The sequence below is a fragment of the Phytophthora sojae genome (assembly GCF_000149755.1).
Source record: "Phytophthora sojae unplaced genomic scaffold PHYSOscaffold_10, whole genome shotgun sequence".
In the NCBI taxonomy this organism is placed as follows: domain Eukaryota; phylum Oomycota; class Peronosporomycetes; order Peronosporales; family Peronosporaceae; genus Phytophthora; species Phytophthora sojae.
Window position 1 is genome coordinate 890,737 of NW_009258124.1, and position 25,360 is coordinate 916,096.

The 25,360-nt window shown below is 53.2% G+C and overlaps 7 protein-coding genes across 7 annotated transcripts; 3 read left to right on the plus strand and 4 right to left on the minus strand.

Moving 5' to 3' along the window:
* Positions 1-4,950: 4,950 nt before the first annotated feature.
* On the minus strand, positions 4,951-5,661 carry PHYSODRAFT_288626 (hypothetical protein). Its single transcript, XM_009537169.1, has one exon. The coding sequence runs from the start codon at positions 5,621-5,623 to the stop codon at positions 5,333-5,335; it is 291 nt and encodes a 96-aa protein (XP_009535464.1). The 5' UTR covers positions 5,624-5,661; the 3' UTR covers positions 4,951-5,332.
* Positions 5,662-6,443: 782 nt separating this feature from the next.
* PHYSODRAFT_305707 (hypothetical protein) lies at positions 6,444-7,670 on the plus strand (the record flags this gene model as incomplete). The annotated part of the gene is made up of 2 exons (XM_009537170.1): positions 6,444-7,046; positions 7,122-7,670. 2 exons carry the CDS (start codon positions 6,444-6,446, stop codon positions 7,668-7,670), a joined length of 1,152 nt encoding a protein of 383 aa, XP_009535465.1.
* A 576-nt stretch (positions 7,671-8,246) lies between these two features.
* Positions 8,247-9,954, minus strand: PHYSODRAFT_305708 (hypothetical protein; the record flags this gene model as incomplete). Its single annotated transcript, XM_009537171.1, has 4 exons — positions 8,247-8,852; positions 8,940-8,977; positions 9,058-9,486; positions 9,666-9,954. The coding sequence occupies 4 exons, from the start codon at positions 9,952-9,954 to the stop codon at positions 8,247-8,249; spliced, it is 1,362 nt and encodes a 453-aa protein (XP_009535466.1).
* A 2,055-nt stretch (positions 9,955-12,009) lies between these two features.
* On the minus strand, positions 12,010-13,099 carry PHYSODRAFT_355887 (hypothetical protein; the record flags this gene model as incomplete). The annotated part of the gene is made up of 2 exons (XM_009537172.1): positions 12,484-13,099; positions 12,010-12,399 (listed from the first exon to the last, which is right to left on the minus strand). Coding segments are annotated over exons 1-2 (666 nt in total), but the record flags the coding sequence as incomplete, so codon positions are not given.
* A 1,933-nt stretch (positions 13,100-15,032) lies between these two features.
* PHYSODRAFT_355889 (hypothetical protein) lies at positions 15,033-18,017 on the plus strand. Its single transcript, XM_009537173.1, has 2 exons — positions 15,033-15,252; positions 15,366-18,017. Exon 2 carries the CDS (start codon positions 15,818-15,820, stop codon positions 17,057-17,059), a length of 1,242 nt encoding a protein of 413 aa, XP_009535468.1. The 5' UTR covers positions 15,033-15,252; positions 15,366-15,817; the 3' UTR covers positions 17,060-18,017.
* Positions 18,018-19,063: 1,046 nt separating this feature from the next.
* On the minus strand, positions 19,064-19,312 carry PHYSODRAFT_406348 (hypothetical protein; the record flags this gene model as incomplete). Its single annotated transcript, XM_009537174.1, has 1 exon — positions 19,064-19,312. A coding segment is annotated over one exon (249 nt), but the record flags the coding sequence as incomplete, so codon positions are not given.
* A 4,024-nt stretch (positions 19,313-23,336) lies between these two features.
* On the plus strand, positions 23,337-25,199 carry PHYSODRAFT_525602 (hypothetical protein; the record flags this gene model as incomplete). The annotated part of the gene is made up of 1 exon (XM_009537175.1): positions 23,337-25,199. One exon carries the CDS (start codon positions 23,337-23,339, stop codon positions 25,197-25,199), a length of 1,863 nt encoding a protein of 620 aa, XP_009535470.1.
* Positions 25,200-25,360: the final 161 nt, after the last annotated feature.

Genomic DNA, 25,360 nt, shown 5'->3' on the forward strand with positions numbered 1-25,360 from the left:
CACCATTTCCCAGGTGCTATTCCAACGAGTAACGCAGTCGAGTTCAGGCTGACGAAAGGTTACCTTCAACACCTTGCACACCCTTTTCAGCTCTTCGTTCAGCGCAATCGATTCCGTCAGCTTCTTCAGTACATCTCGAATATGGCCAATACTCGTCTCTACGATGGAGCACACCTTTAGGCCTTCTTTCACAGCCAACTGCAATACATGTGCGAGACATCGCACTTGAAAGACATCGTGTGGCTCGCAAAGCATTGCGCTTGATTCAGCCGTCATGGCAGCAGCTGACGACGGCATCGTCGCCTCAGCGTGTGCTTCAACTTCATGAGGCAGCTTTGCCTTGATCGACCGCACCATGCTTACATTGTTCGTAGCATTGTCGGTAGTGATCGCCCAGATAGTGAGTAGAAGCGCTCCATCCATGGATTTCACAACGTCAAGGAGGTGGTCAGCTAGCCGAACACCAGTATGGGGGTATTCCACGCGTATGAATCCTATGATGACGACGGATCGCAGGTTCCAGTTGGCGTCAATCCAGTGCAGCGTCACCACCATGTAGCCTTTTTTCGCTGGGGACGTCCACAAATCTGTGGTAATACTCGTACGACTCGCACCAACATCCTCTAAAATGAGGCAGTGCAGGATGATCTTCCGAGCCAGGTTTTTCTCCACCTTCCAGCGCTGGATTGCGTGGCTTCGGACTGTCTGGCGGCAAGGTACCTTGTAGGACGGCTGTAATGTTGCGTAGAAAGCGATGAACTTGGGCTGCTCGACGGTCAAAAATGGCTGAGCGTTCGACACGACCCAATCAACCAGAGCTCGATCGGCGTCGGCTTTGCTGAAGTCACTCCCTAGGCGCTGTTTCACCATACGTTCGAAGCCATGGTAGAATAGATCCGTCTGCCTTGATGTGCTTGCATCCGTACCACCGCCGTACTCGTCTCCGTGGTATTGCTTGAGATGGTTACGCATTGTTGTGTGAGCCGTCGAGTTCCAGACCTGTGTTTTGCCCTCCCACTCGCAGCACTTGCAGGAGTATCTGCCATTACCAAGCTCTTCGGATCGATAGCCAATGAGGTCAGCAAAGTACTACTTCGAAGTACAGCGGCTCCAGAAAGTCACCACCCAGGCAACTTCAACATCGATTTTGGGCAATAGCTAGACAACCACTAATCGGATCGCAGTGGTGTGGGTACGAGTAGAACCGTCAGCGAACCTCAAGACGAAAACATTAGCCAATAACATCGGTTCGCGGGAAGTGTTCCGCCAATCACCGTTTATTCAAAACAAGGTGCAAATATACTGAGCGCCCAGTGGCTGGCCTCTTGCCAATTATATAAAATTTTGTATGGAGTGTCACAATGTTGCACGAATGTTGCTCGATCTAACCCATGCATTTTGGCGGCAACGCACCGATCGTTACCGCGCTAGTTGCTCTCATTCTCCTATTCACCTCACTTCGAACAAGTCAAGCTCAACTATGGACCAAGGACGTCGCTAGCACTCGCACGAGATCCGTTGTCTCTGCGTTAGCAAGTGGAAGAAGGGCTACAGCTACTCTAGAATCGCGAGGGAGCTGGAGATGGCCCGCTCGACAGTGCGCGATATTATCGCACACTTCAAGTTGAATGACCACTGTGTCGTAGCTCCGCGCCAAGGCCGCCCCCGGCTCTACTGCCCGCGATGACCGCCGCATTCTCCGAGACACTGAGACCAACCGGTTCTTAAGCGCGGCGGTCCCGGCTGCTGCAGTTTCCAAGGACACTGGCCGCGTGGTGTCGCCGCAGGTGGTGCGCAACGGCCTCAACGCAGCCGGCCTCAACGGCCGCTCTGCTAGGAAGAAACCTTACCTCTCCAAGAAGCACCGCAAGCAGCGCCTCGCCTATGCAAAGAGGCTGGCTCATCTGGAGAAGGACGACTGGGCGAATGTCCTCTTTACAGACGAGGCATCGGTGGAGCTGCACGGTACCAGCGGTCGTGTCTCGGTGTGGCGCCGGACACATGAAGCCTTCCATGAGAAGTGCGCCGTGCCGACCTTCAAGTCCAGCCGCAAGTCGTTGATGGTGTGGTCCTCCATCTCGGCAGACGGCGTCGGCACGATGCACTTCTGCGAGAAGTCCGTGGACGGCGCCTACTACCGACACCTGCTTCAACAGGAGATCCCGATCACCCGCCAGCTCCTCGGTCTACCCCAGCCTACCAACTTCGTCCAGGACAACGCTCCAGCGCATCGCACTAAGGCCATGACGAAGTTCGTGAAGACCTTAGGACTCCATGACCTTTGTCACCCCGCCCAGAGCCCCGGTCTCAACCCAATTGAGAACGTGTGGGCGATCATGAAGCGGGAGCTGAATCACCAGCCAGCAACCTCTATTGAGGACCTCAACGAAAAGCTCCGTGAGATATGGACGAGTATCGACGACGATGTCATTCGCAAGTGCGTGCTTTCCATGCCTGCTCGCCTGGACACTGTCATCGCCAGCAAGCGGGCTCACACAAAGTACTGATTTGTGACTTGATTTTTGTATGGGAACGAGGTGGGCGGTGATTTTTTATCACCGTGTTTTGTCAGTTTTGCCAGATTTTTCCTGATAAAAATACAGCAACGTTACGTTTTTCCTATTCATTGACCTTCACTTGGAGTTTATCCTTTTGCGGTTCCGCTCGTGTTTCTCCGGCAGGAAAATATTATCTAGTTCGTGAGCAGTTGCCAAATATATTAGCTGTATCCTATGTGGGCGGTGACTTTCTGGAGCCGCTGTACAATTTTAAGTGCTCTGAACATATTACATGTACAAATACGACGTAGTGCTGTGATAATGTCCGTATAGTTTATTGGAAGCTGTGGTTGGGCTCACGATCAGCATCATCAGGACGTATGCCCAACATTGAGCTCAACGTTGTAGAATATAGTTGTCAGTAGCTAGCTATACGATGCATGCTACGACGACGAACAATGTAGCACGGGCTGCATTCTTGCATTCTTTCTCCACGAAACGTGTATTTCGATGGAGTCCACTTTCTCGGGTTGCACACGTCTTGCCCTTCAGCGCGGTTCGACACCTGGCGATTCTAACGTATATGTAAATTTTGAAAATACTGTGACACGGCATAAAATATGCACAAAACTATGAAGTACAAAACAGTACATCATATTGTCAGGCGAATTTCTTGTTGTTCATTGCACGACTTTGTCTACCGGACTTCATCTTGCCGGATATTTCGTCGTAGTCTGTAGAACCCGTGTGTTCATGTCTAAACTGGATAACCTGGTTTACATCAAAAACAAACTACGGCTAAGCCGATCAGGCAAGTTCCCAACGAACAGGCCCAGTTTTAAATTAAAGTTTCGTTTCTGCGAGCAAGCCCAGAAATGGAATGATTCAAGTAATCGTCGATTCGGGCCACTTTAGAAACTTTTGGGGTCTAGAACTGGTTCAAACCATCTTCGAGGCCTAGCATAAATTGGAGATGCTTCTTTTTACATAAATTGGAGATGCTTGTTTTTACTAAGTACAAATAATACCAGTAAGGCGATCTATTACGCATAATTTCATAATTTTCTTGAGCAAATGTGTACGTATCATACTGGTCACCAAGCAGCGTGGCTTTCTACGTGCATGGCTACCCCGTTTGAACTTCTGAAAGTCTTTCGCCCAGCTTGGCGGAACGGCACACTGCACGAGCTCCGCGACTACGATGTGACTTCAGGCGCAACTTTATTACAGAGCTAGCAGGCTACGATTTCAACTTATAATTTCAGTTGTCTGTTTATCTACGTGTCAATTCGAGCGCTGAATTGATTGAGGAAGATCCACGGTTTCATGTGGCATGAATGTCGTTCGATGTCATCCGCTAGGCGGGGAACCTACGAATGTAGCGCGAATGTCGTTCGATGTCATCCAAAAACCTTCCAATCGACAGTTCTTCGAACTGCGAATTTGGATCTATTCTAACGCATCTTAATAGCGTCTGTAGCGGCCAGTTGCACCGCGCAACGAACAATACAGTTGGCAAATATCGTTCTGTCCTCTTCACTCATCTCTTGCTTGATATAGATTTTTATTGAGGATGTTCTCCTCAACAGGTCGACTTAAATGCCACGATGAGTACGGATATATAATCACGGCATTGGCAAAAAACTCGATGTATCACGCAAATGGACGTAGAGAGCAAGAGGGGCGAAGACCTTCAAGCACTTTATACGTCGCAACATAAAGCGGAATGTTATCCTTCACGGCATCCAACTTGAGTTGAACAGGATCCGAACGAAACCTCGACAGTTTATCTTCCGCGCTTTCGCCCCTGGCACTATCATCATCAAACACGAGCGCAATGCAACACACGTGCTTCCCAGCATCTAGAAACGGCTTCGCAAACGCCCACAGCTCCACTTCGTCGCACTTGTGGGTAGTGTGCGACACCACCTGCAGCAATCAGAAGCACTCCACAGTATTTTCATCATTGGATGACTCCGGCGGTTTGCCCACAATTTTCCACTTCGCAACCGCATCAAAGGCATCGGCTCGTCCGACTCCATCGACGAGTGGAACGTTATTGTACCCTTCACGTTCTTGATCTCCCTCCGATCCACCATGCCGTACTCGTAACAAGATATGCGAACGCAACGTTGGCAGCGTAAATGCGAGCGGAAAAGGTATTCCAGCGCAATACCAAGGGCACGAGGACCATTCATCTCTTTCGCTATTATAACAAGCTTCAGGAAAAAGTTGGGTGTTACCATATCCACGAGGTGCATCAAGGCCATCATCGAGGTAACACACGACCTCCAACACGATAAACGCGTATACAGCTCCGCGTTCCTCGTATCCGTTACCCCAATCATGCGAACGCGGTCAATCTGATCGTCTGAATAGCACCTACGCGTACTGAGCAGTATGTCTGCGTTTCCAGGTGTGAGTTCAGACAATCCAGCTTCTAGATAATCCCTAGCATACTGCTCTGGAAGCACGAAGTCACGAACACTTCCTCCTGACACGGAAATCCGACTGGCGACATCGCTCTTGTTCAGCTCTCCGAGTTTCCAGCCAAATCCTCCAAGTCCTCTTGTCTCCAGTATGGAACAAGACACGTCACCTGCTTAGCGGCGCGTTCACCATTTCTCTGAAACTGTCCAGAGACTGCTAGGACAGTATAAAAAGCGGTTAAATCGCGCTTCTTGACATCCAGCTGAGTCAATCCGTCGAGGCAAAACCAGGAGCGCGACTGATCGACCCCGCTTCTGAGGTGGCAGAGGTTGTCGTATATTTTGTTGTCCACGTCGATCCACTCGTAATATTTGCCTTGATCAAGGAACCGCGTGACTGGCCAGTCACCTCCAACGCGGAACCACCTTCTTCACGACGGCCAAGTAGAAACAAATCAACGACAAAAGGCAGCTCTTACCGATTCCTCGACTACCCACGAAAATGAACTGCTCTTTGGGGTTTTCTGCAGTCTTGACGCCGAGCTTCACATCCATAAAGTGCTTGAAATTCTCCAGCACACGCACAGTCTCGTGGTGCAAGTAGAAGTTAGAACCGCCAAAGTGAACGATGGAGCCGATCGAGTGGATGTCCTTCACTTGTCCGCAATTAGTGTCAGTCCACTTGAACAAATTCATGATCTCGCCGCTGTCCGGCAAATTGCATCAATTTCTGAAGATAGGACAACTTGCGCGGCGCCCCGAGACCAGTACTTTTATTCCGTCTTTTGCGGTCCTCCCGCAAACACCCATCGTGGCGCCTCGAACCCGAGCTCGACCCGTGGCCGGCGGTGTGTGCTTCCACACCAACCCTGGAGCTGCAGTTGCGGTCGTCTTTGTTGTAGCTGTGAGTGTTCCTCCCGTAGCCTGGATCCTCCTGGAGGTGTTGACGTCTCGACCCTGAGCTAGATGCGCCTGAGTCGGTGGAGCATTTAGACCCGGTGCGGAAGTCGTACGCACTGCGGACGTCATTTTGACTAGAAATGTACCTTTCTGGGTGTTGGATCCCTCGACGATCTTCGCCCAATTCTGAGCTATTGTACTCCGACGGATGTCCAGCGGTGCGGCAGTCGTAGGCATCACGCTCGTAACTGTATCCCGTGGGCATGCGATCGCTGGTGCTGCGAGTGCTCATTTCAGAGTCGTAGCGCCCTTGATAGTCTTCGCAGCGCCTTATTCTCGACGCATTGTATCCGGCGGGACATCCATCGTGGTTGTAGCTCATGATCGCGTTGGAGAAAAATCAAAACTAACGTTGACGCAAATAAATGACTCATAATTGATTGATAGAAATCAAACTGATTGGTAAATCGATCAAAACATCAAGGGTAGTCGTAATGTATTATTCTTGAGAAGTTGTTGCAGACGGACGGCCAGCTCAAGACTGGTCGCGATGTGATGGTTGTTGCTCTGCTCGGTGCTGAGGAGTTCGGCTTCGCGACCGGCCCGCTGATCGCTGATGCGCAAGTGCCACCTGAACACGTGCCCCGTTGGCGTCGCCACGCAGGACCCTGAGCTGCGTAAGAAGTTCCAGGGCCAGCCTGAGCACGTGGTGAACTTCATGTTCATGCTGGCTGAGGAGGTGCAGGACTACATGCGTCGCCTGGGTTTCCGCAAGCTGGACGACTTGATTGGCCGTGCCGACCTGCTCAAGGTGAACCAGGACGCGCTGCACTACAAGAGCCGCAAGCTGGACCTGTCCCCGCTCCTGATCAACGCCAGCACGCTGAACGAGGGCGCTGGTGTGAAGAAGGAGATGGAGCAGGAGCACGAGGTTGAGAAGTGCATCGACATGCGTCTGATCGCCAAGGCGAAGGATGCGCTCGAGAGCAAGACCCCGGTGGTGATCGATGACGTTGCAACCAACCTGGACCGTACGCTCGGCGCCACGCTGTCGCACGAGATCTGCAAGCGCTACGGCGAGCAGGGTCTCCCCGACGGCACGGTCCACCTGAAGCTCAAGGGCCACGGCGGCCAGAGTCTGGCCTTCGGTCTGGCCAAGGGTGTTCGTCTCGACCTGGAGGGCGACTCGAACGACTACGTGGGCACCGGAGGAGGCGGTGTACCCGAGCCCGGACTTCTCGGAGCGCGCTAACCCGGAGAACGTGATTGTCGGCAACGCTGTACGAGCGGTGAGGCGTACTTCTCGGGCAAGGCCGGCGAGCGCTTCTGCGTGCGTAACTCTGGTGTGAAGACCGTGGTGGAGGGCGTGGGTGACCACGGCTGCGGGTACATGACGGGCGGCCGCGTGGTCGTCCTGGGCCCCACCGGACGCAACTTCGCGGCCGGTATGTCTGGCGGTATCGCGTACACCTTCGACGAGGACAGCAGCTTCCAGAAGAAGTGCAACATGGGCATGGTGGGCGTGGCCCCGCTGACTGAGACGGCGTCGGCTGCCGAGATCCATGAGGTCAAGGCGCTGATCACCAAGCACCTCGAGCGCACGCACTGGGACGCTTCGGTGACCAAGTTCATGCGCGTTATGCCGTACGACTACGAGCGGGTGCTGCTCGAGCGCGCGGCTGTCGTGAAGGAGACCAAGAAGTCGGCTTCCGCCTCCGCCAAAACTACAACGATCACTTGGGTGGTACTCAAAGGGTTAAGATATGTACGAAGGGGAGATAGTAAAGAGCATGAAATGTATAACCAAGGTAATCACAGAACGGCTATGACTCATAGCCTATGAGATTGCAAAATGCTCATGAACTTTGAACAGCACCACTTCTCTCAGGTTTCACGTAGGGCGTTGGTTGTTTCACCCATGGGTGCCCAATAGTCCGCCGGAGTTCAGACGATGAAGCTGCTGACAATATGGGTGACATTTGTTGGCGGTTGTTCGAGTAGGCGAGCAAAGTCAGAGAATGATAGCGGCATGAAGAAGAAACAGGCATGTGAGCCAATGTGCACGTAGTAATGACTTTTGAAACTGTCTGCAGATCGTGGAAGTGAGGAGATAGGTGGCTGGCCCTATTATCGATCGGAATAGGCGACTTACAGACTGTAAGTTACAGCCGTTTATACGTCGCGACATACAGCGGAAAGGTTGGAGGCGTCCCGTTCCCAGCCACTTCAGTCTTCTTCTTTTTCTCGATCACTACAGTACTCAGTCGGAATGTCTCCATTCTTTTGGTGTTCTTGTCTTTTTCATCATCTTCATCCCCACACAGAAGCGCCATATAACAGACTTTCTTGTTCGCATCGAGAAACGGCTTCGCAAATGCCGACAGAACACTCTCCTTGCACGTGTGTGTTTCGGCCATCGTTAGCTGCAACAAACAAAAACGCTCCTCCGTATCGACGCGGGGATCCAGTAGTCCATCATGTCAGGGTTTTCTGCCCACTCCGCCATCACTGCTGCGTATTCTCCTAGTGTTTTACCTTTGCGCTGGATGGTTGGATCTTCGCCCGATCGAGACGACCGGCCAAATGTTATCGTTCCCATATCCAGACGCATCACGTCGCGCCAACGATCCATATTGGTCATCCGATTCAAGTTGTCGTACTTCATATAGGATATTCCAACCGTTTGTTGCTGGCGTACTTGTGAGTCGAAGAGCTGTTCGCGTGCAACACCCAGAACGAACTGATGGAAGAAGTCGGGTCCCATCATTGTCAACAAGGTATTCAGCGCCAATTTCGACGAAACAAACGCTCTCCAGTAAAATGGGTCAGTGTACTGCTCCGGATCTGTCGCGTCACGTACTCCCATCATGCGAATGCGGTCAATCTGTTCTTGTAAGTCAGTTCCATTAGGAGTCAGTAGACAGCCTGCCGTTGCGGTGTTGATGTTAAGGAACGCAGCGTGCAGTTTCGTCTTGGCCACACCAATCGGGATCACAAAGAAACGAACGTTTCCGCCTGACACGAACTACCGACCAGCAGGGTTGTCCAATTTCGATTTCCTTGCCAAATCCTCCAAGTCGTCTTCTCTCCAGTACGGCAGCAGACAGGTCACCTGGTCTAAGCTGCCCTCGCCGCTCGAGTCGAATTCCTCTGATGTCGTTAGTAGTGTGTAATTAGTGCCAAGGTTCTTATTCTGGAGCTGCGTCTGATTCATGCCGTCAATACAAAACCAGCAACGGCGTCACTGGATTGCGACTCATCGATGGCTGTGAAGATGGCGCTGTCAAGGTCGCGCCACTCGTAGTACTTGCCTTGGTCAAACAAACGCGTAACTGGGTCTTCCTTTCCTTCCGTAAGATGGCGGTGCCATACAACCGGTACATCTTTTTCGATCGCCAGGTAGAAGCAAATCAACGCCAAAATGCAGCTCTTGCCCGTTCCTGGACTTCCCATGAAAATGAACTGCTTCTCGAAGTCCGCATTCGTGTCCTCGAACAACTTCTCGTTGAATACGTCCCTGAACGCCTTCAGCACACTCAGGATCTCCCTCCGCACGTAGAACTTTGAACCGGTAAACCCAACGATGTCACCGATCGCTTTAATGTCCACCAGCTGCCCGCAATTACCGTCGTTCCAGTCGAACAACTTCAGGAAGTCTTCTGTTTTCTGCGGCAAGTCTCCATTTTTCCTGGCGCTTGCCTTCAGCTCATTCAGAATCGATGACGGTGCACTACTGGTCTTCTGCTTCTTCTGGAATGAGTACGTGAATCACGTATGTGCTGGCCAAACTTATCTCGTAATTTGGTCGGCGGCTACAGTTTTTTAAACGGCGGCGTACCAGTGGCGTCCTTCGGAAGCCCCCCTAACAAGAGCTTGTCCAGCTCCTCGTCGGCCACTATCCACTCGGTCTGCCTGTTCTCCCCCGTCTTCTGCGCCAAATAGAGGTTCAGTTCTAAATGACGAGCCCCCAGTTCTTCCGCAAGCGCCTTCACCACGCTGTCAACGTTCTCGCTGAGCCTCTTCGTAAGGGAAATCATTCCGCTCATACCGAACACTCCACAAAATAAATCGATCTCTTTTTCTGCCCGTGGAATCATCTTCATCCCGTCCTTTGCAGGCGGCGTCATGTGCACGCTCAATCTCGCCTCGCAGGGGCATAAAAAATCTTTTGAAAAACAAACAGATTGATCCAGACTCAGCAATTCTGTTCTGATTTTACCACAATGGCCACACGGTGTTGTCATAGCATCCGTCGCGATTTTGTCGATGCAGTGATTCGGTTGTGCGTTGTGGTTCGATATAGTAGCTAGATACTTCGAAGTACATAATATGTCATATTATGATACTGGTAGCATAGCGCTCAGCAAACCGAACGCGAATTGTTCGCGTGTTCCTTCAGCTCCAATATGATGCTTGTCAGTCTCAGATCGTCACAAAACTGTTGACAACCTGCACACGCTAGCGTTCTGCCACCAGGCGAGGGGTGAGACGCCACAAAGGCGCATCGACAAGCTATCTACTGGAAGTAAAGACTTCCACCTGACACAAAATAGCGTCGGGCAACATCAATATTGTGCAGATTCACGAGCTTCCCAGCCAGATCCTCCTACTTGTCTGTTACCTGTTTGGTGAAACCTTGACTTTCTTGACAAACTTCACCGAGGTCGCTAGCAGCGTGTAAGAAATGTCCCAAATCCCCGGTCTGGCTCTGATTCAAGCCGTCAAGGCAAAACCAACAGCGAGATGAATCGACCCCGCTCTCTAGGAATATTTTTTAAATATTCCATTTAAAAATGGATCGGTCGCTATCCATCCATTCGTAGTATTGCCTTCGTAAAAAAAACAGAACATATATTTTCATCTCCGTGGTGCCACACAACTGGAATTTCCTCTACGACCGCCAAGTAGAAGCATATCAAGGCCAAAATGCTCCTCTTGCCTATTCCAGGGCTCCCCAGCAAGATGGAGTGCGTCTTGGGAGATATCTCTGTGGTTTTGCCGAGTTTCGCTTGCAAAAACTTGTTGAAATTCTCAACCCACACAAAACCCCTTTCCGCACATAGAACTGGGAACCAGTAAAGCCCACGACGTCACCAATCGTTTGAGCATCCTTCACCTGTCCACAGTCGAAGTCGTTCCAGTCGAGCAGCTTCAAAAAGTCCCCGCTGTCCGACAAACAACCGCTTTTAGTGCAGGTTCTCTTGAATAATGCTAACGAGACTTCGTTAATGATCGTGGTATGCTTCAACCTGGCATTTGATTTTGCTCGTAATCGCGCATGTTTCTTGTGCGAGTGCACGTACCGCGTTGACATGGATCAGATTGAGTCACCATCTACACTAGGATCGCACTTCTGTCACTTGAATCGGGCACGTAGCTCCACAAGTATGTGAGCCGGATCAGGTTGGTCCCAGCCATCCTGAAGCAACGATGATAGCTCTTGCGAAGGAGTGGAAATTCCGTCTGACCGGACTCGTTTTTTAACAGGTCCGCGCAACAAGGAGCCGTCCAACTTTGAGTCGGCCTTCACCCAATTCGGTGAGGTGGAATATATGAAATGACGTGTAGCTCTTCACCAACCGCACTCCTCACGCTCGTCATGTTCACGTTGAGCTTCGTTTTCACAGTAATCATCATCGACAGATGATACACTGCGCAGTAGACCTCGAATTCATCAGCCATGCCGGTTTTCTTGCATACCGCAAGACTTGTCATCTCCGCGTCGTCAGGAAAATGTCTTTCTTCGTGGCTTCTTAGAGGTTGATAGATAGATCAAGGCGACCTAGAAAGAAGAAAGAGAAAACCTAGTTTTTCTATTGTAAAAAATGAGGTTCATGAGGAGAGGATGTATAATTACAAGTGCGCTCAAACTCACCCGGGATACAAGTGCTAGCAAGTCTAAGCACAAGACTAGTTTAATATGACGGCGCCTGACGTCCGAACGGCAGCTCACGGGGGTTGCCATCCTTGTCCGTGAACAGCCATTTCTCAATCGCTTGCAGCGCCGACGGCGTCTTCTGTAAAGGTGCAGAAGGCGGTCGACCAGTAGTTCGTCTTGGTCGGCGCGGGGCCGTCGTAGTTTGTCGTTGCTTGAACGGGAAAAACTGACTCGTCGTCATGCCAGCACCTTCTCCACTGAAAGCACCAGCCTGTGGTGCAGCGTCCACTTTAGCCGCAGGAGTCGTCGAGTTCGATCCTGGCGTTGGTAGCAGCCAATTAGCAATGCGATCCGAGAGCGAGTTCACCTGCTTCTCGGTATCCACCACGCGCTGCCTCTTGACTCTCGGGGCTTCGTGCATCTCCACATTGCCACTCGTGCTGTTGTTCTCCACACACTCCCGCTTCCGCATCGCCGGCGGGAATGACGCCACTGCTGAAAACCTCGAAGACGCCGAGCGTTCCGGCGTCTCCTCGGGCACCACCTCCTTCCCTTGCAGCGGTTTAGGCGCCGAAAAGGAGGAACTGAAGCTCCTACTCTCCGCCACCACCAGATTCTGATGCCGTCCCACGAACAAATGCAACTCGTTCGTTTGGTTCCGCAACAACTCCAGCTCCAACTCAAGCGCCGAAATCTACAACCACCAAATAAAAAAATATTAATATACCCCTCAATAATCATAATAAAAGTAAAAACAAAAAAAAAACGCCCAACTTACCGGCGAGCGTTGGAACCTGCAACTGAACAAAATCTCACTTATTGTGTCCTTGTCGTGCTTCCTGAGCACGTGCCACCTCTGCAGCTTCCGCTGGTCCTGCAGACTGGCCAATGGGATGACGACGCTGCCCACCACCTCGTCCGCCCCGATCCGCTCCTCCTGCATCACGTCCACTCTCAGCGTCCCCACAGCGGCGGGGAGGCCCTGGAACATCAGCGCCTCGCTCCAGCGTGGCGTGTAGCCCACGGGCCGCTTGGCCGTGCACTTTTGCTCCATAACTGTAGTGTTCGGAGTCGGCGTTGTTGACCGCCGCGGCCGCCACGACCTCCGCCGTCACGCGCACGTATGCGCGCTGGCCCGAGAGGAAGCCCGCCTTGAAGAGCATGTTGCGCCCGGCCTCCACCTTGACGTCCAGCTGCGCGACGCTCAGGCCCGAGTCCAGGCGCTCGTCCACGCCCGTCACGGCGTTGTAGCGCAGCTCGCGCCGCAGCGCGCGGAGCTGCGAGATCTTGGCGGCGCGCGCCTCCTCCAGGCGGCGGATGCGCGCGGCCACGTCGTCCACGGCGCTCATTGTACGGGCAGCGGGAGGGAGGGGAAGGCAAGTGCTGCAGTTGCAGTTGGAGGTGGGGGAGTGACGGCGGAAAAGGTCGCGAAGGAGCAGGAAACTCAGAAGTTGGTTTGGGATGTCCGTTGCGGGGTTTTGGTCCGACTTTATTTCGCGAGGGCCAATGGGGTGGCGCGGAACGGGGAGGTATACTGAACGCAAGTGAAACGAGTAGCTTCCTAAGTTTTTGAAGAACTTGCGGCGAGTTTTGCGCTGGCTAATTTTGAAACGGCCACGAACTAAGGCTTTCATTTGCGCACGTGGGCGTGGTGCTGTTCTGGCCTACGTGTTGACTGGAGGGTTGAGAATTACAAGGCATGCTAAGCTTAGCACAGACCTGACTAATGCTTGTCAAAGGTAGAGGTCGGGAGCATTCATGTACGCTTACATCGAATGCACTTTCGAACGACTACACTCCGCAAGAGGAGCACAATTCCTCGCCATTTTCACAGTGACCCTCACTGTTGGAGATGTGTTGTGTTCAATCAATAGTTTTGAAGTCTGGCTCACTTGTACTGGTAAGCTCGGCATCAGAATCATGATGAAGTTCTTAATTCATCAGTGCACGATCCTTTAACGGCACAGTGTTGCTACTGTAGTAGCAGTGGCTTCGAAGCAGCCAGCTTGAACCCTGGTCTATATTGAGTTGTAGCGGCCTTGACCGCTGATGCCCACACATTTATAAAAATGTAGCAGCTAGTACGGACCATTTGAATTAACTTACATTTTGTTATGTAAGTTAATTCAGATTTTGAAGCTTGGAGCTACACTCGTAGGATTGAAGAGCTGCTGCGAACCTAACGTCCCGTTCAAAGCTGTACAATAGTGGCACCAGTTGCTTTCTGATCTTTCGCTCACCGCACTTACAATACTAGGGCTCCGCGAAGGCTGGGATAGGAGGTTTTTGGTATAATCGCTTTCTATTATTATGAGTTTTTGTTTTTACGAACCACGGGCATCTCCTGCGCCTGCTTCGCAGCCGCAGCGTCTGCCCGGTAATTCACCCCAAAACTGTAGATAGTGCTTATACACAGTGATAAAACGAACCTTGCTCGAGATCTGTTTGTAGCTTGTAGAAAATGAAAATGTTTACCTTTGTATGCTTCTGCAGCAGTTCGTCCTCTTCAATCATTCACTTTACTTCACTCCTACTATTCGATACTGGTATATGTTACTGACTCATACCGGTTCAATCTGCCCACGCATATAAACCTTTTGGACGCAGTGCGGCACCGCGGCCGTACCGGTGTAATGGGTTTTCTACCAGTTCAACTTGCCCACGCATATAAACGGGCCCAGTGCGGCACCGGGGTCACACCGGTTTCAGGACAATGTACCAGTTAGGTGTCAAGAGGGGTCACCTTTTGACTTGACTGACGTACCACGGATATAATCCTGTTTGGTCTGCGATAGGCACACACCGAAAAGCTCACTGTCGCTCTACAGGGGCGTAACTAGGCCCGATTAGGGGGGGGGGGGGCGTGCCCCCCCCCCTAACTTTTGGTTTCCCCTCGCTTTGTATGCTATAATCCATACTATTTTTTGGCCTAGACCCGTGCCCCCCCCCCCCCCCCCTAGAAAAAGGCTCTGGTTACGCCCCTGGATAGGAAGCAACATTAGTGCTGCTCCGCTTTGCTTTTGACTGTGGATACTTTATGCAACCTTTCAAAAGTACCGCGTCATCACTGTACACTTGGAGCTGCTCTGTAAAAGTAACGTTTCTGAAAAACACGCGCTGTCGGCGATTGGCTACAATTCCAATTGTTGCTCGCGATTGGTCCATAAACCGTCCTGATCCCTCTCTCTATTCGTCCAAAATCCAATGCGGCCTCCTCATTGGCCAAAACCCCCATCTCGGTCGCAAAAACATGTTGCCCCGGTGGTCTCGCCACCACCGCCCCCCGTTCCTGCGGCCCCCGTCCGCCCGTTCAGTGCCAGAAATCCCTCCCGAGTTGCTCAAGCCCCGCCCGTTGTTCACCATGCCCGCCGGAGAAGCCAAGCTCAAGACCACGCCGCTGGACCCGCGTTTCCCCAACCAGAACCAGGCGCAGCACTGCTGGACGCGCTACAACGAGTTCGTCCTGTGCCTCAAGAACAACGACGGCGACGAGGACGCTTGCAAGAAGTACCACCAGTACGCCGCTTCGCTCTGCCCCAGCTCCTGGGTACGTTCTCCTTTCCTCACCTTATCCATTGCCGGGTTAGCACTAGCCTAAACGGTTAGAGACGATTAGAGAATGATGTTGCTGACGGTGTTGCATTGATTTTTGAATATTAGACGGAGCGCTGGGACGAGCAGCGTGAGGAGGGCACGTTCCAGGGCGTGCAGTACTTCAAGGAGGAGTAAGCTTGCTCTAGTCTGCGTCTTGTGATCCTCATCCCCCCTCTACTGCATCATGCGAAGGTCGTGAGAGACTGCAGCGTCGCTGAGTACCGATAGCTCTTTTCAGGTTATTCGCCACACGACGCTGCAATTGACAGCAAATCCCCTCCAAAATGAACGTTTGCCGTCTTGCCACTCTCGGCCCCAACACCCTACGCCGTGTGCATCATTAACCTGCAAATATCAAAAACGAGAAAAAAGAGAAAACCATTGCAACAAACCGCAGCAACTCAACTTCACACATACACGTTTGATCCTTCATCCCGCCCTTGTGAGCCAATTATGCAACGGTGCCAATGTCAGGTTTCTAGCACACAAACGCTATTATCCGGGACCGTACAGCGTAAATGAAGATGCCGAGCGCCTTGACCTTCGAAGTGTTGGGTCGCTACCACCGCGCGCGGGCGGCAACACTCACGCTGCCTCACGGTCCGGTCCGCACGCCCGTGTTCATGCCCGTGGGCACTCAGGGGGCCATCAAGGGGCTCACCACTCCTCAAATGCAGGAGAAACCCGTGGACTGCCAGATCTTCCTGGCCAACACCTACCACTTGGCGTTGCGTCCTGGCACGGACGTGTTGGCGCAATTGCCCGGCAAACTGCACGAGTTCATGCAGTGGCCGCGCAACCTGCTGACCGACTCGGGCGGCTTCCAGATGGTGAGTCTCTCGAGACTCTGCGAGGTGTCGGAGCACGGCGTGCAGTTCGAGAGCTTCGTGGACGGATCCACCATGATCCTGACGCCGGAGGCCTCCATCGCCCACCAGAACAACATCGGCGCGGACATTATCATGGCCCTGGACGACGTGGTGTCCAGTCTCGCGGACGACGACGAGCGGTTCAAAGAGGCCTGCGAACGCACGGTGCGGTGGCTGGATCGCTGTATTCAAGCTCACGCCAATCCGGACAAGCAGAACTTGTTCGGTATCGTCCAGGGAGGACTGGATGTAAGCGAAGGAGGATTGAGAGACCAGTGCTTAAGTGAACTCATTAAACGGGACTTGCCAGGTTACGCTATCGGTGGATTGGCAGGAGGGGAGTCCAAGGAGGCGTTCTGGAAGGTGGTAGCCAAATGCACTGCTCAGTTGCCGGAGAACAAGCCGAGGTATCTCATGGGTGTCGGGTATCCGCTGGATCTGGTGGTGTGCTCGGCGCTGGGCGTGGATATGTTCGACTGCGTGTACCCGACACGCACGGCGAGATTTGGTACGGCCATTGTCCCGTCGGGGCTGTTGAAGCTCAAAAGCGCCAAGTGCGAGCACGATGAGCGACCCATCGACGACACGTGCGAGTGTTTCGTGTGCAAGAAATACTCGCGCGCATACCTGCGCGTGCTGCTGAAGAAGGAGGAGACGTTCGGCGATCCGGAGGAGACCACGGGCAGTATCGGCGCGCACCTCATCACGTACCACAACGTTACGTACATGCTGAATCTCATGCGTCGACTGCGTCAGTCTATCATCGACGAGAAGTTCGAGGAGTTCGTGCGCAACTTCATGCTGCAGCAGTTCCCGAACCGGGACTACCCTCAATGGGCTGTCGATGCGCTCACCGAGGCCAAGATTTCACTCGACGAGGGCGATAGATAATTGACAGGGGCGTTCACTGTCCAGAATCCACTACTTGTTGGTTGTCATTTTACTGTCGTCCCCTTCGTCTTGTCAAAGGCACTTCACTGTAGAATTTCTAACACTACGACGTCTCTCTCTCCTCGTATCACGCAGTGGGTCAGTAAACCCACCACCTTGGAGTCTTGACGTGGGGAGGTTTGTCTTGATGGGGGTTCTTGGCGATGAAGACGCTTGCTACTCTACGTCAGCTCTGCACATGCATACAAAGATATGAAGGAACTCACAGGAAGGAGGCTGGCTTCCCTGCTGACCAGCCCGGCTTGGTGCCATCGGGCCTTACTGGTGGGCCACGCGCAATTGTTGCTGGCTGGGATCTCGGAATTCTGTGCAATATTCTCTCGTACTGCTGATCTTCGAGGAAGCGCGCTGATGTGGCACCTAAAATCGCTGGTTCGGATGGTGAGGCATACCTCCCATAGGTGACAACTGCAGTTGTTGCTGGCCTTGCGGTTGCTGTTGCATGAAGCTGTAGGGGCCTGAAGACCCAGAACCTGAAGGCCCATGCTGCGTATTGACATAACTCGGCTCGTTCCACGATTCCGAAGTCAGAGTCGAGGAGGTCTGCGGGGGCAGATTATCGTCGAGCCCTGCACTTTCCAGCAGGACATCGATGTAGTCTCTGCCCCCCTCTTCGTGATCCGACTGCTCTTCCTCCTGCTGCTGCGGTTGCTGCTGTTGCTGGTGTGACGGTATCCGTTGTGGCAGGAATTGTTGCGGCTGGGACATCATTAGCCGTTGTTGGGGCTTTTGTTCGACGCTTGACCGCGGGTGTGGATAGCCTATAGTGCCGATGTTACTCTCAAAGGTCGGCATCATGTTCTGCGACGGAATGGGGTCTCCAAACTTGAACGGTGAAATCATGGAGTGACTCTGCTGCTGGGGCGGGTATGATGACGCGGCAACAGAAGACGAGGAGTTGACGTTCACGGTGGTTGGCCACCCCCTGCAGGTCTCGGTCTTGATGGTGCTCGTCCACCCGTTGCCTGACCCACCCTTGATGCTCACCGGCTCATATCCAGATCCTCCGCCGTAGATGTTGGGCTGCCGGTTCATTTGAGGTCGGTATTGCTGCTGTTGCGGAGCTTGTCGTTGCTGCTGCAGTGGATAAACATCTTGAGCAACCGAGTTGGACGAAATCGGGAGTACAATCGACGCATCGGCCTTGACAGTAGAGGCAAAGATCGTCTGGTGCGACGACGACGACGTTGTAGAAGAAGACATGAACGCTTCGATCTGGCTGATTGACAACGGTTTGCCGCCGTTGACTCCAGGATTGTAGTTTGTCAGGAGCTGGTCACTTCTGCGTCGTCCGAGGTTAATCGCACTTCTAGGAGGCCCGAAGCCCCCACTACTTCCACCCCCCATCCCAGGCATGTTCAAGTTCATCCCCATACCTATGGAGTCTCCAAACCCAGGCGGCAACACATGAGGAAGACTTTGCCTCTTCCCTCCAAGTGGTTGGTAGGGATACCGCTGCGATAGCTCCTTCGCCTCAGCAACCTTCCTCAAATACAGCATCTGTTGCTGTGCCGTTGAAGCGTTGGCAACGGAATCGTTCCGAGCCTCCATCTCCAGCTCAAACTCCTGCTCGGCAGGTGTCCCAGCCCGTTTCCGTCCAGGTAAGGAAGCCGCCGACGCCGCTTGGGCTGCTGCATGGGCAGCGGCCGCCGCCGCAGCCAAGCCATAAGCCTCCGATCCAGGAAGCATTCCCGTCGAATGACGACGTCCAGCAGCAGCTGAGTTCAGGAACGTCACGGTCGCGCCTGACAGTGTGTTGGACTTCTGCCTCTTGAGCGCCTGTTGCGTCGGCAATTGGCTGCGTGCCTCGGCCAAGTCGTGCGCTTCAAACTGCTGCGCGTCCGCCTGCGCTCGCGCCTGCTGCTGGGCGTGCATCTGATTCATGAGGTCGATGGGGTTGCTCTTGATGGTCGCCGCCATGGCCGCCGACATGACGGCCGGGTTGGCTCTCTCCTTGCGCTTGATGAGCTTCATCCGGTCCTTGTCCGCGCGCAGGAAGAAGGGGTGGCTGAAGGTGCAGATGTTGGTCTGCGTCTTGGTCCACTTCTTGAAGCCGAAGTAGTTGAGCTGCCGCTGGAAGCTCGAGACCTTGTTGTGCTTGAAGTAGCGCGGCAGGATCTGGCTGGCCAGCTCCTCGGGCTGGATGATCTGGAACGCCGTGCCCTCGTGCGACCACGTGATGATGTCCGGGTCCTCCACCTCCAGGATCTGGAACAGGAAGCGCAGGAACTTGGGCACGCCCACGTTGCGCCGCTTGATCACGTGCACCTCGGGCTTCTTGGGCTGCTCGGGTGTAGCCACCAGCTTGGCTTCATTAGAGTCATTCAACTCCTGCTCGGGCTCCTCTTGCGTGGCTGCTACGAGCGACGCGCGCCGGGTGTCGCTGGGCTCCTCCTTGGCGCCGAACAGTGGGTAGCTCGTGGTCTCCAGTGGGCTGAAGAGCGGCGTCGACGGGGGTCCCATGGCGTCGTCCGCGGCCGGGAAGGGACTGCGATCTCTCTCGCCGAGCATTCTGCGTTGTGCCGCATCCCTTCAAGGCCAAGAAAATCTTCGAGGGAAAAAAACTTCCACATTTAGGGCGGCGCGGTTTGAGCCAATGAAAAGATTTTCAGCGTGTTTTCAGCCAATGGGAACGGCGTCGCGGGGTCTTTGCAAAGATCATTGCAGCGCTCGACTAATGTGATAAATATTTATCTGGATCTCCGGGTAACTGTTGCGAGCGGCTGGCTACGTTGCCTCTTGCTCTTTGGTGCATTTACATGTATGATAGGCGTCATGGGATAGTCTGCTGCTGCTCCCCGTCGTCGTCGGCGAGAGGGACTGCGTGAAGCTCTGCGTGCTACTGAGTCAAGGGGCAAGAGAGAGAGAGAGAGCGTAAGTACCCGTTATCTGCGAAAAGATCTTAGACCCGCTAAGGTTCCAAAAAAAGGAATTCAATGTGGATTTTGCCGGCCGCCGTGAGCCAGTGCCCCTGGTGCCGTTGCCCGCCCGAGCGTGCTTGCGTGCGTGGCGCCGCGCCGCCTCCACGAGCTCGGCGCCTGGAGCCCGGCGCTTTATGGCCGGAGCCGCGCCACTGTGCCCGCGGAGCAAGGAGTCAGCCCAGTCAGCGCGCGCTGAAACGCGCAGTATCTTCTCACGACGACCGGACGACTGGGTCTGGAGAGAAGGGTCCACCGGACAACTTCAACATGGTGTACACCACATCACATGACGTGATCATTGCGAGACGGCTGTCAATAACATGTCCTCCCTGCGCTTGCAGACGAGAACCATCTCGCGACTTCAGTTTATTCTTCCTAGTCAAGCGTGGTGCTCGTTCCAGGTGTCCGATGTCGCGTTTGCCCGAGGTGTAATATCCAAACGCCGTTATTTTCCGCGCGTCAACATGTACACGAGTCATGTCCTGCTAGACACTTCGACAGCGATTGGATCTCAGATTGACGATGGTGGTGGTTGAGTCGGACGTTGACGTTGAAGCCGAAAGCTGTAGCTTAAGGTGCAGTGTAGGCGTTTGGAGGTTGGATGGAGTTACACGAAGAAGTGTTGAGTTCGACACCTTCATCTCTGCGACGCTTGTAGCTTACGGACCGGCGCAAAGAATCCCAGCGTCGCTCCAGAAATTCATCACTCTTCTGATTAATTCCCGAGCATGTGTAGGCGGCAAAATCGTGCACGGAGCGGTAGACTTGCTTGACGTGCTTAATACCGACCGGTAATCGAAGTAGCTGGAACAGTTCTTCCTGCAGTCTTTTCTTTCGGCAAATTGGTTTCATCATCGAGCTTAGTGGATCCTTTCAATACGAGCATGCGAGAGACACTGGATACCACCTTCGCTGAAGGCTGCTTAAGTTGCGAGTCGATTACAGCAAGTCTGCGAGCAATGGCACGGAAGCCTCGTTTCTTAATGTCCAGATTGGGGTTGTCGAGCCGTCTGACAGCAGTGTTGTATAGTACCGTAGCGACAACTTCGCAGGATTCCCACTTAGCAATCTTAGCCGCAAGCTGCTCTGCACGCAGTAACTTTAGCAGGGCAAACTCGTGAGCTGAAAACTCAGCGGGATTGTCATATTCAGCTTCCAAACCAAGGTTTTCGACAAAATCTTGTTGACTCAGCTCATTACGTCCATGCCTTGAAGCAAACAGCAGCTTCTGAATATCGGTCTGTGTTGTGTCATCTCGCAGCAAGGTTCCTTCTGCTCGCTCTGCTTGAAGTGGGATCATGTCGTAAAGTGCTTCCCGTGGGCGGTGAACAGGAGCCGCCACCGGGTCTATACTTGTGCCGCAAGCTAACCGGGCCTGGACGAGTTGCTAGCAGTACGTTGACGTACTCTAGCTGAGGCGAATCAGGAACAATGCCACGGCATTGTTCCTGATTCGCCTAAGACAGCACTGCGACTCAGTGTTATGAAGTCAACCGCATTAAATTCATGATTCCGCCTAAACTTGGCTCCGACCTTGACATTATGCTAGTATCACAACCATAATGAAAGGGTTAACATACCGTCCAGTAAAAAAATCTCCTGCAAGAAAACTAACCTGTAACAGGAAGATATCCAGGATACGCAGCCCAACCTCGATCGAAAGCACCCGATCCAGAAGTTTTCTCAACTTTGAATGAATCGCTTCAAGTTGACTTGTAGACACCACTCGCACCGTACTGCCACCGTCACTGTAGTCACTCTCCTCAACAAAAAGGTCTCCTTGCCTAATCTGCTCGAGATTGCTGTTGACACAGCCCTCCCATTCGCTGGTAGATACACGAATACTTGATGTTGGCACACTAGAGGCAGCTTCCGCAAATTTTTCTGCTGTTGCACTTGGCGATCGAATTTTTCTGTCTACGTCGTAGATTGCTGCCGAAAGTCGCTTCGCGAGCCAGCCTCGCTGAGCTTGATCAGAATTTTTTTTCCGTGAGCCTCTGAATGACGTGAAAAGGGTCCTGTTTCACCGCGACCGAATCTCCAAAGAGTTTTTTTTTATAAGGCTGCGCATCCCATTAGCGTGGTCACACACACAGAACCGCTTCTCTGCCGGATGGACCGCTAGCTTATCGGCAACACACTGTAAAATAGCTTCTGTTTCTTCGTGGTTCTCGGAACGCGTTAGACCTCTTGTAACTACTTGACCTATTTCGTTCTGTACAAGAAGCAACATACGCACACTTGAAGCTTGCTCTTTGCTTCCGTCAGATCCGAAAACTTTCAACTTGCTACAGAATTTTTGAGAGTGATCTACTCTGATAACCTTTTCGCATTGTGAGCCGGCCATTTGGGCTTCGAGTAATCTACTACACACTTCCGTTTGTGAGAGCCATACCTTTTGCAGCGCCTCGCTGTCTAGACAAAGATGGTTAGTCATGTACTGCTCGACCGATTGCAAGAGTGGTGGTGCATAAGCAGTATCCGCAGCTTTTCGTTTCTCAATCTCGCAACGTGCACGAGCCAACAAAGCATAATAGCGCTTCTGACGGCGCCGTGTTACGTTGTCTGTAGCCCCCGCCAGTCCCTTGGTTGTAAGCATGCTGTCATACACTAGATCAAATAAATCTAACGAGATTGCGGTCTGGTAAGTCAACAAATTCGGGAATGCAAGGAATACCGCTTTCGATGAAGAAAGGTAAGCATCATCAATTGTAGAGAACGATCGTCCTGTAGAGCACTTGTACCTTGCATAATACAAAATGGTTTTGTGTTCGACATCATGGACAGTTCGCTGCAGATATTCCTTTACCTTCGGCGTGCACTTACATCCTTCTGTGGTACAAACAGGAGATCGACCTGCATTCAACACCTCTGGAACCCACGTGATCGTAGGCAGGTTGAACCAAGCCGATAGCATTGCGTTCCTCTGCTTTTCGGGGTACGCTATTGCAGGAGGAAAGCTCTTCGTTGCGATCGCATCTCGTATTGCAGCACGAGCTGCACTCGCTGCCATCTTTTTTTTTAGTAACTTTTCTTAGATCTATTCCTAGCTGGCGGCGCGGGGCCGCCCTTCGGGTGGCGGCGGCTGGCGGGCCGCAAGGCCCGCCAACCCGGGTCAAGCCCGCATGACAAAATGGCAACTGAACGAGATGGGTACATGTAACTTCAACATGGTGTATAATACATTACATGCAGCAATCTTTTAACTCCATTTACCTTACGTCCACTATTGCATATACTCACTTCAAGGCATTCATACGACTGGTGTCGAATCGAAAAAGGTCCCACAATCAATAATGGCGAATCTCGCGCAGCAGCTCGCGAGGCTGCAGCTCGGCGCCTCGGGGGCGCGCCACCGGCCCTCTCGGCGCCTCAACGACGCGCCTCCCATCAGATCCAACATCTCCTCTGTCTCTCTGCAACGCAGCTCGATCCAGTTCTCGCTCCTCTCGACGCTAAACTGTCCGCCGCAACGCGTCCTGGCGCTCGGAGATGGGCCCGAAGTGCCGATTAACGGCCAAACCACAGGCTTCCTGCCCTCCGGGCCGGCCTTCCAAGTCTCATACGCGTATAACAAGCCTCTATTAGCGGCTGTGGACGAGGAGGGGGCCGTGGGGATCGTGGATGTCGCTGTTGGACGTCGAAAAAGCCGCTGGGTGGGCCATGACAACGCCATCTTCGACGTCATGTGGACGCAGGACGACGCTCAAGTGCTCACGGCAGCTGGGGACCTGCAGGTTCGAGTTTGGGACGTGGAGACGGCCGGAAGCAGCTCTGGGACGGAGGTTACGCCCGTCTCGACGCTGACAGGGCATGATATGAGTGTGAAATGTGTCCGCCAGGCTCCGGATAGTGCTCACGTGTTTGCTTCAGGTGGACGAGATGGGAATGTGTTGCTCTGGGATACGCGCGCGCCGGGTAAACCCGTGTCTGCACTGGAGAACGTGCATGCAGAGCCGACTTCGTCCAGAGCCTCGTCGCCGAATGTGAGCTTCACGTCGCCGATTCAGAAGAGAAGACGGCGTGGTGCTGCTCCGCCGTCGACGTCGTCGCCACGCAGTGTTACGTGTGTGGAGTTTGGAGCTACAGGGAATGAGATCATCACGGCAGGTGCAGTGGATGCAGTGATAAAGTTCTGGGATGTCCGACGTGTTGGGTCGAGCTCTTCAACTGGTGGCCGTGGCAAGAAGAAGGCGGCGGTTAAAGCTCCGGTGCCGACTCGTGAGATCTCGTGCTCGACGCGTGAAGGTTCGCGCCGTGGTATTTCGTCGTTAACCTTCCGTAAGGGTGGGGTAGGAGGTGCGTCTCGCCTTCTTGTTAACGTGCTGAGCGACTCGCTGGCTGTGATTGACATTGGACAAAAGCAACACGACGCTAGAACGGTTCTTCGCTGCACCGGGCACCAAGCCACTTCGTTTTACAACAGAGCAACGTTCAGTCCGGATGGAAATTTCATTGCTGGAGCATCCGCGGACAGTGTCGTGTACCTGTGGGACGCGCGTGTAAGTACTTCGTTTGATGGTTCCCTATCGGCATCGAGGTCCGCTCTCGGCGTCGAGCAACGTGCACCATGCTTCGCGCTAAAGGGCCACCTGAGCGAGGTGAATGGAGTTGCTTGGAGCTCTCACGACTTCACCCAACTAGCGTCTTGCTCGGATGATGGTACAGTGCGCTGTTGGCAGGTTGGTGGAGAACGGGGCCAACGCACAGGACCCCGGCAACGAGAAACCACTGCAGAATCGACGAAGCCGTTTGAGCTCCAGTTGGCCCCAAAGAGTGATTCATCTGAAGCAGCTACGAAGACGGAATGGGCGAACTGGAGTGGGTTTGTTGAGCAGCCAGAAGGTTTTGCCTACCGCGTTCGAGGTAACGAGTCGGCACTAGCACCGCGCCCTTCATCGCCAAGGCGCAGGCGAGTCTCCACAGCGGATACGCAAAAAGGTTCACCTCAGTGCACGCGGCGTAGCACCGAACCGCGACTGCACCCTGTCCACGAGACCCCTGCTGCTCAGCAACAGCCACAACAGGAACCGCAAGACGCACACGAAGATCAACCACAGCAAAAGCGGCGCATCAAACTACACCGCAAGAAGCAGAAGCAGCCTCCAGCACAACCGAAGCGAGCTCAGCGAACCCTGCTGGAACTTTGGGGGCGGTAAAGCTTCGCCTACGTGGTTGCTGGTACCCTGCACAAGAAATTGACAATAGAGTGCACACAGCTAAATAGAATAATTAGAGCCATCGCAAGGCCTCCGCCACCACGTTGCAGTTGTCGTTTTAACGATGCCGAAGACCGCTCCATTTCAGAGTCAAGTTTACA